Source organism: Babylonia areolata, chromosome 21 (genome assembly GCF_041734735.1).
Source record: "Babylonia areolata isolate BAREFJ2019XMU chromosome 21, ASM4173473v1, whole genome shotgun sequence".
Taxonomy (NCBI): domain Eukaryota; kingdom Metazoa; phylum Mollusca; class Gastropoda; order Neogastropoda; family Buccinidae; genus Babylonia; species Babylonia areolata.
Window position 1 is genome coordinate 42665026 of NC_134896.1, and position 11256 is coordinate 42676281.

The following is an 11256-nucleotide window of genomic DNA, read 5'->3' on the forward strand; positions in this document are numbered from 1 at the left end:
ATATATATATATATATATATATATATATATATATATATATATACATATATGGTGCATAAGATAATGTTAAGAATGGATAGTACCTGCTAACGGCCCAGTAAATGGACTGAGATTTTCCAATGTGAAAAGATCGAGTTGGACTCGGACTCGACATGCATTGGAGTAAAAAAGGCATGCAATAAAATAACCCAAAGGAGTTTGATTCTCGACAACTTCGTTCGAATCAAAACAGTGCTTAGAGTTATTTCCATGCGTTACACTGGTAATATAGTCAGTCAAAAAGTCTCGGTAGAGCAATTGATGGTGTTTCCGTTCACGCCTTGAGTGAACTTGCCACGTATTGCTGCAGTTACCTCAGTGGTGTTCCGTAGTGCAGGACCCCCGCTCTCTCCCCTAATAAGTCACATTATCATTGGACAGTCGTACCTTCTTTTCGTTTAAAACTTTTTAAAATTTCATTTATTTCATTTTATATTATTATTTACCTTTATCATGGGCGTTTGTATAATGTTTGGTATGGTTTTGCTAAAAAGACACTGGTGGTCAATGTCACGAAAAAAAGATCAGCTGCAAAGTTTTTCGGAGTGAGGAAAACACTTTTGATCATATGCAGAATTGAAAAGAAAATATACAGAAGAAAAAGTGTAAACTTTACCAATTTTTCTGATTACCGTTTACCGACGATCTCAACCGAAAGAATTATTCTGCTCGGAGTAGTAGTGAAGCAGACGGAAGTACACGGAAACAACCGATTGCCACGTTAGCAAGCGTGTGTCGTGTAAACTTGCACGCATTTTGTGGTTTTTGCACGGTTCCAGCTGGAATACAGAGGCCTGAACCAATACGATGGACGTTTTACAGGTTCTGCTTGCACTGTACGTTCTGAGTTTAACGAGCGTAGACGCAATTTGGTTTCATCTAGGTCAAAATGAAAAGAAATGCCTCAGAGAGGAAATCCACAAGGATGTCTTAGTTACCGGCGAGTACGAAGCTCAAGATAATGGACAACGCGTTGACCTGACGGTAAGTTCTCAACTCAAATATCTGTTTTGATCCCGGTGAAAATTATGTAACAGAGAATGCACCCCAATCGTCTATGACACTTAAATTTGTCATACGTAGCATACTTTTTTTTTTTGATTTTGCAGAAATTGCAAAGCAGCTTGAGGCACATTTTACAGACGGTACCAACTGTTTGTGACACCAACATTGTAACGGTTGTAGACAAGTGGGTGATATGGAACTGCACCGAATACATGATACTTATTGCTTAATGTTTGATGTCTCAAATACAAAGTCGAAAACGAGTTTTTTCCAGATAGAAAACAATTCTTTAGTTTGTCACACTCACTGGACACTGAGTCAATGTATCATGTAACCATGCGTGGTGCCAGAGTATTTATTTCAGTTCTTGTGGCAGACTTTCCATCATGCTAGCACCTCATTTATTAAGCACGTTGGGTTACTGGTTACGTTGCTGGTCAGGTATCTGCTTGGTAGATGTGGTGTAGTGTATATGGATTTGTACCAACGCAGTGGTGTCTCATGGAGCTACTGATACTGATACAAAAGTTGAATGTGTTGCTCTAAAATTCATTTGTCCAATAACACTGAATAGATACTTTGCGTTATTATTTGGTAATCACATTCCTTTTTATCATAATTATTAGTTTATTTATAATTTTATTATAAAAACACACACCCCCTCACCACCCCAAAATTTCTGAAACTACATTTGAAACTTAAGTTTCCTAAGCTTCATTTCATTTTTAGCCCTGTTCTAGGAAGGGTACCATGTAGGCATTAGTGTCAGTTGTAACTAAGGAATCTTAATCTTGCTTCACTACTATTATCTGAACAGTCTATAATGATAATAATAGTGTTTTTCTTTGATCAGATTCGGTTTGTATTTCAGTGCCACCCAAATGGATATTCTTTTGATATATACATATAAGATATGGATGGACACCACTAGTTGCTATACACACATGTATGTATGTTTGCATCTTTTTGTAATCATAAGCAGATTTCAGTGTTTGTCTGCTCAATGTGGCACTGCAGAGCAACAACAGTAACAATTATGTTTATATTTGAGTGAGAAACTGCAATCACAATTGTTTGTTTGTAGGAGGATAACAGAAAACCACAAAAACTTTTACCATGACCGATTTTACAAGAAATCAGTGAGTCAAGTGAACAACTGGCTGCCACTTAGATGGATCGGATCAAAATATTATATGTCAATGACCAATGATTGACTGACATGAAACCTAAACCCTGACATGGGTTATATAAACATGAAAGGTCAATCATAATTCATATACTTACCAGCCGCCGTGGCGAAGTGGTTAGCGTCGCGGACTGACGGCTGGGAGGACGTGGGTTCGAATCCCAGCGAAGGTGGGTTTTTCGGCCCGTGGCCGGCTCCTACCCAGAGTTGAGTGTGCTGTGGGCTTAAATGGGGAGACTGGGACCACACAGTCGAGTGTCATCCACTTCAAGGATGCGTCTTTGGGTGTGTTGCTCTAATTACCTGACCAACACTGCAAGTGTCTGTATCTCTCGGGCCTGGTTAATGCCGGGATATCATTACGACAGGAAGCGTAGAGTACAGCCTTGTCACACAGTCCCAAACCAAAATGGACCTCCATAGCAACATTGTCATCATCATCGTCATCCTCCTCCTCCTCCATCGTCATCAGTATAAAAAACAAAACAAAATAGTCTCAAAATCTGTGGCCTTTCATGCCCTGCTCTCATGGTCACCTCAGTTTCGATACCCCTCCACTTCCGTGCTTGGGGTGAGTCCTGTCAATGTCATCAGTGTCGGCAGATTCATGGGGGGCTGTTATTTGAGGGACGTGGTGGCGGTCTCCACTCTGGGGGAGACGCTCACTCAGTCTGGCTCCGCGACTAAGCCATTATTGTCGTTCGTAGGGGGCTTAGTAGGTGGTGTCTTAAGTACGTTAAAACAGAACAGGCACCACTGAACACCACCGAAGTGACTCAGCAGCAGTGCAAGGTCTCCTCTGGTGTGTGGCCTCCAGGCGGCCTAACATCGATGGTTCCCTGTGGACTGCCGACGCTGGAACTGCGACGGACAAACCCGGGTGTGGCCGTGTGTGGGGCGAATCTAAATGAGCGGCGTGGGAGTAATGCCACTGAAACGGCGCAGATGATGGGGCAGCAAAAAAAAAACAAAAAAAATTTCATATACTTAGAAATTGAGCAGTCAAGATTTGTACTTATTACTTCCTGCCCATTATCTTGCCCCCTGCCATGTGGACCAGCTCTTGCCTGTTTTGGGCCAGTCTCTAGTCAAGCTTTGTGACACCAAAGAACTCTGCTGCAGGTGGCAAAGCTTTCGTAATATTCACTCCAGATTGTGACTGGGCCAACCAATTATCTGCTGTGCATGTGGATTTGCTTCCTCTAAGAACAAATCAGTCATCTGATCAGTGACAAAAAGTGTTGAAAAATAAAAACATGTGTTTCCAGTCCTTTGCATTTTCAATCATGGGTATAAGTGGGTTTCTTGAAAATTGTGGATGTGGATGTTATCCATTCCACAGCAGTATTGAGTGAAAGTGAAAACTCATTGATGTTCAAAGCCATGCCCCATTCCATGTCCTCTAACAGGCTTAGAACCTCTCGTCTTACACAGCTCTTCTCCATCTCCTTCCTACCCCCCACCCCTTCCTGTCCTGTACCTTCACACACTACACACACTCTAGTAAGTAGTATTGTAGTAAGACTAAATAAGCATTTCATCACTGTCGTCATCACCTTAAACTTAAAGTTCTAACTTATCATCAGATGCATAAATAATCATTTGCACAGTTTGCATAGTTGTGTGAATCTGCTGACTGGGGGCCACTGTCCTTTCTGATGCCTTTTTTGCATGTAACCTGTAAGTATGAGGCTAACTGCCTTTCACAGGTTGCCCACAGACTCCAGTAAATCATTATAATCAAGAAGAAAGGGGTCTTCCTCCTGATGAATGCTGATTAAATTAGTATTTATATAGTACAAACACATATTGCAGTGGAGTGATGGTTTAGAGGTAACGTGTCCGCCTAGGAAGCGAGAGAATCTGAGTGCACTGGTTCGAATCATGGTTCAGCCGCCGATATTTTCTCCCCTCCACTAGACCTTGAGTGGTGGTGTGGACGCTAGTCATTCAGATGAGACGATAAACCAAGGTCCTGTGTGCAACATGCACTTAGCGCAGGTAAAAGAACCCACAGCAACAAAAGGGTTGTTCCTGGCAAAATTCTGTAGAAAGATCCACTTCGATAGGAAAAACAAATAAAAACTGCATGCAGGAAAAAATACCAAAAAAATGGGTGGCGCTGTAGTGTAGTGACGCGCACTCCCTGGGGAGAGCAGCCCGAATTTCGCACAGAGAAATCTGTTGTGATAAAAAGAAATACAAAAAAACCCACCAAAAAACAAAAAAACACACACACACAAAACCCCCCAGTCTTTTTGTGTTATTGAACCAGATTTGCTTGAAGGAAAAATCAGAACAGGTGGACAACCTTGTGGCACTGGTGAAACAATTTGTCTTGGTCAGCTGACATCTTCTACTGTTAAAGGTGTGAGGAAAAAAGCCTACAGTATGAAGTGCATCGCTTGGCAAATAAGTTGTTGAAAATGTTGTTATTTCAGTGAGAAGAGAATACTGAATGTGACAAGGTGACTCACGCAAATTGCAAGGCATTCTTTCCTAGGTTTATGAGAAAGGTCAGACTCAGAGTGAATAATATTTTAAACAGTTATAGAATAGATACTCTTATTATGTGCGTGTGTGTATATTATATGCGTATGCGTGCGTGCATGTGTGTGTGTGTTTGTGTGTATGCAAGTGTAGAGTTACCTCAATAATATGTGAATACATGTGTGTGGTCATGATTAGTGCCTTGTAAAGAATTTCAGTCTAAAAAAAAAACCCAAAACATTTTTTAAAAAAAGTGCAGGTGCCAGACCTTTGCATAACCTTCATGAATAATACTAAAATTGTTTTAAAATTAATTCAAAGTCATGTTAATACATACATGCCATTATATGTGTGTGTCAGTGTCTGAGTGTGTGTGTGTCAGTGTTATAAAATTAATCTGTTTTAGTTTAATTATTGTGTGATATGTGGGTTCTGTGTGTGTGTGTGTGTGTGTGTGTGTGTGTGTGTGTGTGTGTGTGTGTGTGTGTGATCATTTTAGAGGCAGGGACTGAGGGAGGGTACATCATGACATTGTGATTCATGTCTAAACTAAACAAGCATGTTAATTGTTATTGATGACTTATTTGATAAACTGTTTACTGTTTAGTTAAACCTGCTGTAAAAGACATGTTGAAAATAATGAATTATTATCAGTAGCTGTATCTTGATGACATGTGCTTATACATCGCTATACATGTGTAACTGCTTGTTACAGGTCACAGATTCTAAGGGTCATATCCTGTATACCAAGGAGAGTGCTGTTAAAGGCAAATTTGCATTTACCACTGAAGAGTATGACATGTTTGAGGTGTGCTTTGAAGGGAAAGCGATGAGTGGTGAGTTGTTTATTGCACTATGATATTTTTGTGTGCTTATAGTTATACTGTCAAAGTACTTAATATAGGGTTGTTTTCTATTTTTTAAGGCCTTCTATTTCAGTATTTGTAGTCAGAACTAAATAAATGACACTGTTTCTAAATGCGTACTCAGTGACACACACACAAAAACCGAAGTTATGCCCTTGACTAGTTGTGCATAGAAAATGGACGAAACTCTTCAGATGAGAAGTGAAAATAGTACTAGATGCTTTTAAACACACAGGGATGACCTTTGTCATGTTTGTAACATAAAAAGAACGTTTAATTCACTTTCAAACAAATAGCAACTTTATGAAAACAGTACAACTTCACAAGCGTTCTTTTTGTTTTGATGAACATTATGAATAAATATTAGTTGACAATACAAGCATTACCCCACTATTCTCAAGTTCCAGCTAATCTAGGCCCCAGCAAATGGTGCAGTCTGTGACAATTCTGCTGGTGTGTATCTGTTTCTCAGGCCCATCATACTCATTTGGTTACCAAATTTTACTTATTAACATTTGGTTACCAAATGTGAGAGTATAATAAACACAGCAAACATGTATAGAAATAAATGACCAATAAGAATATCAAAGATTTTGAAACAGAAAATGACAAAAGTACAGTCAGTATGCAGTAGATTTGAATGTATTCACATCATATTGTATTGTAAATGAAACAACGTATCCGTGTAACTGTGTGGGGGGAGGGTGTGTGTGAAATATGGAATAGTGGAGTCGAGTTGATCACTGCGCTCAGATGATAGCCCATACTATGTTTGCTGATGCTATCAGTTGTTTCTTATTTCTGTTGTCATTCATTTAATGATTTATTCAGTTAAGGATGGTTAATATTTATTTGTTGTTAACATTGGTTCTTTTATAATCTTTTTGAATCTTTTACAACAAGCATGAACTGGGTAAATTGTTCAAAGGCAATCTTCATTTAAAATAGTACAGCAAATATACTTATAGATCTTTGAATGCTTTTGTGTTTAAGACTTTTGTATTTCCTGTTTGTTTCTGATCCTATCTTAAATGTTTGACTATAATACTTTTTTATTAATAGCAATTTGGACAAAGTAGAACTTTAGTTATCAATATGTTTTCCTTGTAAAGACATTTTCTTTGAAAGGCTATTTGATACTCTATTACAAGAATATTTGTTTATAATTCTTTTCCACATATGTTTGTGGTATGAGGATTTAACTTTTTAAGCTGATAATTATGCAAAATATTTATGCATGGCATCATATTTACAGGAATCCAGGCACCGCACAGAGAAGTGTATTTGAGTGTGAAGCACGGTGTTGAAGCCAAGAGCTATGATGAGGTATGAGTTTGAGAATATTAGAAAACAATTGCATGGTTGTTATAAAAAATAAAATATAAAAAATAAATAATATCAGTGCTGTATATAAATGCTTGCCTCTTGGTGTCCTGCCCAATCCCACCCCTGACTGATTATCCCCAGCCTCATGTTGTCTTTGATATTTTCAGAAATGTGATTACTGATTAGTCAGCATCAGTCCTGTGGTTGAGATTTTATCACTTAGGTCTGAATATCCTTTCATGATCTCTGTGAAACTACTGATGTTTCTGTATGTGGTGAGATGAACTGTGTGAACTTTGCTTATGACATGTGAGTTATAATTCGTCTTTCTGTCCACAGCTGGCTAAGGCTGAGAAGTTGAAACCCCTGGAAGTGGAGCTGAGACGTCTGGAAGATCTGTCCAAGTCGATCGTTGATGACTTTGCATACATGAGAGCCAGAGAAGAAGAAATGAGAGACACCAATGGTAAATATAATTTGTTCCACATCCTACTCAATACTTGACTCTTTAGTTGAAATATAGTAGTCTTTGAACTTAATTTAGGCTTTTGCAGGGCAAAGCAGTCAATGACCAGTCATACATTTTGGTTTAAAAAGATTCTGTCTGATCAGTGATGACGTTGGAAACCAACCAGCAGTGAGGCAAACCAGTTATTTAAATTTCATATAATGAATTTTACGTATCACTCAAACAATCATGTCAGTCAAAGTATATTGTTGCTACTGGTTTGGATTGAGCTTTTAGCTCTGGAAGGCATTTCTGTTTGATTCATGAATATGAGGTCTGGGTAAAAACACATCAAATGGGCTGATAAAAAAGAAGTGTTTTTCTTTTTTTCTGAAACAATCTTTGGGAAGTCGATTGGTGTTTACTATGAATGAATGTTCACCATCTGATGTGACTGCTCACTCTTAAGCATGTCATTCTCCCCCTCATCAAAGTATTCACATATGTACACACATGAACTTGGCTTATTTGTACATATGTACACACATGTGCACATACAATTCTGACAACACTGCAGTTCAACAGCTCTACTGACTCTGGTAAAAAATAGTTCATACTCCTTTTTTCAGTTTGGGCCAGGGAGCTTTACTTCTCTGTGTCTTTCCTGCACAGCATCCCACAGGGGTCTAGGCAGTCACCAAACTCATGTAACATATCAGTTTACTCTTGCTTAGAATTAGATAACGTCAACAACCTTTTGGCTTGCAGTTGATGCAAGAGTCACCTGTATATCTGTGTGTTGTGTATAGGTGCTGTCAATCTCAAACATCAACCATCTCCCTAGGATGTGACCTGGGTATTGATTGTTTGAGGTACTTGGTTACCTGACACTGACAAATCTGATGTCGTGTTGGATTTTTTGGTGTTTTTTTCTTCCATCCATTTTTGGATCTGTTTTTGCTTGGCAGAAATCCAGGGTGATAAAACATATACAACTAATCCCAGGGTATAGCAGAAATGTTAACAGTAAGGGACACTGGGGCTAGCATCACCTGCATGTGTGTGTGACATATGGGTGCTATCTGTCTTGAACGTCAGCCCTTCAGGTCTTTGCACTGAGTAGTAACCTCCTGATGTACTTGGTTACCTGACACATTAAGCGAGCTTACTTTCCTCTGTGGCAATGGTCTCTGTCTATTTCGTATCATGAAAAACTATTAAAGATTTATTTATTACTGTGTTTTCTGTAAGGTTCATAAATCAACACAAATAGGGATTCCTGTCTTTTGCAAAAATGCATGACCACATGATAAAAAAAAAAAAACACGGCAGAGGCCAAAAATAAGATTTGTAATTATTTGGTTTGTTTCTATCTCAAAATGGGTTGTTTTTCTTGCATCATCCTCACCCACGAAAGGGGCAAGAGGATTAAACATTTAAATCTTTGTTTTCAGAGTCGACCCACTCCCGAGTGATGTACTTCAGCATCTTCTCCATGGCCTGTTTGCTGGGCCTGGCCACCTGGCAGGTGTTGTACCTGCGTCGCTACTTCAAGGCCAAGAAGTTGATCGAGTGAACTGATGGGTTCTCTTGGTGCTACCATCATGGTCTCTTACATGATCATCATCGGAGAGTTGCATACAGTTTTTGTTATTTAACAGCAGTTTTTGTTTGGGTGAATGGCATGTCGATGGTAGTGGTGTCTCTGTGTAAGTCTTCTATTTTTGGGAAGGGAGGGGGTGGCAAGGGGGTGTGGTATTTGGATAAGCTGTGCCTTTAAGAAGTAATATGAAATACATAAATAAGTTATTAATAGTTACTTATGTATGCATATTCATGTGATTGCTGCTTATGCTTCCTTGGTTTCATATTTCAACAGGCTTTTTAGGGTTTTTTAATCAAGTAGAACCAGTGATTGTTTTTTAAACATTATGTCATGTGACTAAAAGAAGGATCACCTGTTATTACAGAGTTTCAGGTTTGCTTCTAATTCTCAGAAAACTTCAACATTCATACGAAAGTCAGTATCATAAAGAGAGAAATTTGTTAGTGACTTCACTACTGCCATTCTTGCCATAGAATTGATTTTAAAGTTATGGCAGAAGGCATATTGACAAATTACTTGTGAAAATAACCTTAATGTTAGAGCTCTTGGGTTACTGATAGTGACAGAGTAATTATTGAGATAGCGATTAAAGATAACTGATTTTTCTTATCGCACAGGTGTTCTTGTATTTCTTGGCTGCAGTGAGAAGTCTGTATAAATTGTTACTGTTTTGATTTCTTGTGTATGCATGTGAAGCAGAAATGTGAGTGAATGTTTAGATAAAGTTCTGTTTTGGATTGGGTTTAAAGACTGTATGCAATTTTCTGACCACTGGAGAACAGTGTATCATGCAAGAAAGTGTGGCTGTGTGTGAATGTGCCTGAGTGTGATGTGATGCGTATGGGTGTAAGTTGACATTGTGATGAAAACATCTGTACTGTAAATATTATGTGTTTACTGGTTTCTTGTTTTTTAGTGCACTTGAGTGTTTCTTTTTTTGTTTTTTTTGTTGTTGTTGTTCTGATTGTTCATGGAAAGAGTATGTTTGATATACACCTGAGACTGAGGTATTTAGTTACAGACATTAGTCAGATGCTTGTACAACCCAGAGAGTTAGTGCATTTTAAAATCACTTAGGGTAGTAGTAGTTGCACTCTCACTTGTGTGTGCAGATGTTTGTGCAAAGCAAGATCAAATGTAATATCTGGAAACTTACTGATTTTGTACGCTTTGTTTACTGTTGTAATCACTTGTTTGCCATTTTAAACTTAAGAATGAGGCAATGAAGAAAGCACTAGTTATTGTTCCATACATTTCGTTACAGTGTTTATATGTGTGTTTGAATGTGGTTATAGTTTGGCTTGGTGACTGGTTAAGTTTATGTGTGTGTGTGTGTTATTCATGTTCAATAGTAGATCAGAATAATCTCTTTTTTTCCGAAGATCAAGTATCCATTTTTTCCCTGGTTGATATGTTTCTATTGCCTGAAGTAAATTTTAGCCATTCAGTAACATGATTTAAATTACTGTTGACTGCAGAACTGTTCATTGACTGAAACTGATGTGGACAGTAAGAAAAAAAAGAAGTTTCCTGCATTGACATCTCTGTCATCAGAGTTTATGATCATTGCTGGTGCCATTTTAATTTGAAGAGCTTTAATGAATATTATTGTCATTAAGTACTGTCAGCTAACTCAGAGATGTTTTCAAATGATCTCACCAGCTCCAGTTGTAAAGTGGACAGTATGATTTTTACAGCGTTCTGAACCTTGTGAGGTTTCTTGGATTTATTGTCATTGCTAAAAACAAAGAAGTAAAAACCTTTGCTGTTTCTACTACATCGATATTTTGATCACAGAAAAGCTGTTTTCTTCTTATAGAATCACTTCCAACTGATATAGAAATATAGTATGGCTGCAGTGAAAAGATGGGCTGTGGTGGAATCTTTTAATCCTTGATTTCAACATATTGTTGATTTGAGAAAGTTTTTTGAATATTTTTGGGCTATGTCTGTTTAGTAATTTAAATTTGTAACTTCATTCCGAGAGAAGTATTTCAAGTTATGTGAATGTTTCTGTGTTTTCTCTTTTTAATGGAGGAATGGTCATCTTTATTTTCAAAATTTCTGTTCATTCTGAAATTAATCACTTTATTATTTCGCAACTGTTTGCAAATGGACATCTGTGCAAATATTCTGTTGAGGTGATAGTAAAGTTTGAAAGTAAAGAAGTGTGTTTATATAAATATGTGTGAGGTAGGTGTGTGTATGATAGTGTGGGTGGGTGTGAGCATGTTGCTGTGAGGGAGCTGTCCACTGATTAAGTTTTTCACATCTTACTGCATGTTGTGAG

General features: G+C 38.1%; 1 protein-coding gene across 1 annotated transcript; it reads left to right on the forward strand.

The window, feature by feature from the left end:
* Positions 1-558: 558 nt before the first annotated feature.
* LOC143296545 (transmembrane emp24 domain-containing protein 10-like) lies at positions 559-11134 on the forward strand. The gene is made up of 5 exons (XM_076608565.1): positions 559-1023; positions 5436-5556; positions 6842-6912; positions 7252-7378; positions 8815-11134. Exons 1-5 carry the CDS (start codon positions 847-849, stop codon positions 8934-8936), a joined length of 618 nt encoding a protein of 205 aa, XP_076464680.1. The 5' UTR covers positions 559-846; the 3' UTR covers positions 8937-11134.
* The last annotated feature ends 122 nt before the right edge of the window (positions 11135-11256 follow it).

Excerpts from the sequence above, each read along its gene's own strand:
- LOC143296545 (XM_076608565.1), top strand. The coding sequence starts at position 847 with ATGGACGTTTTACAGGTTCTGCTTGCACTGTACGTTCTGAGTTTAACG. Across the intron at positions 6,913-7,251 it reads AAGCCAAGAGCTATGATGAG|CTGGCTAAGGCTGAGAAGTT; the intron begins GTATGAGTTTGA and ends TTCTGTCCACAG. Across the intron at positions 7,379-8,814 it reads AGAAATGAGAGACACCAATG|AGTCGACCCACTCCCGAGTG; the intron begins GTAAATATAATT and ends CTTTGTTTTCAG.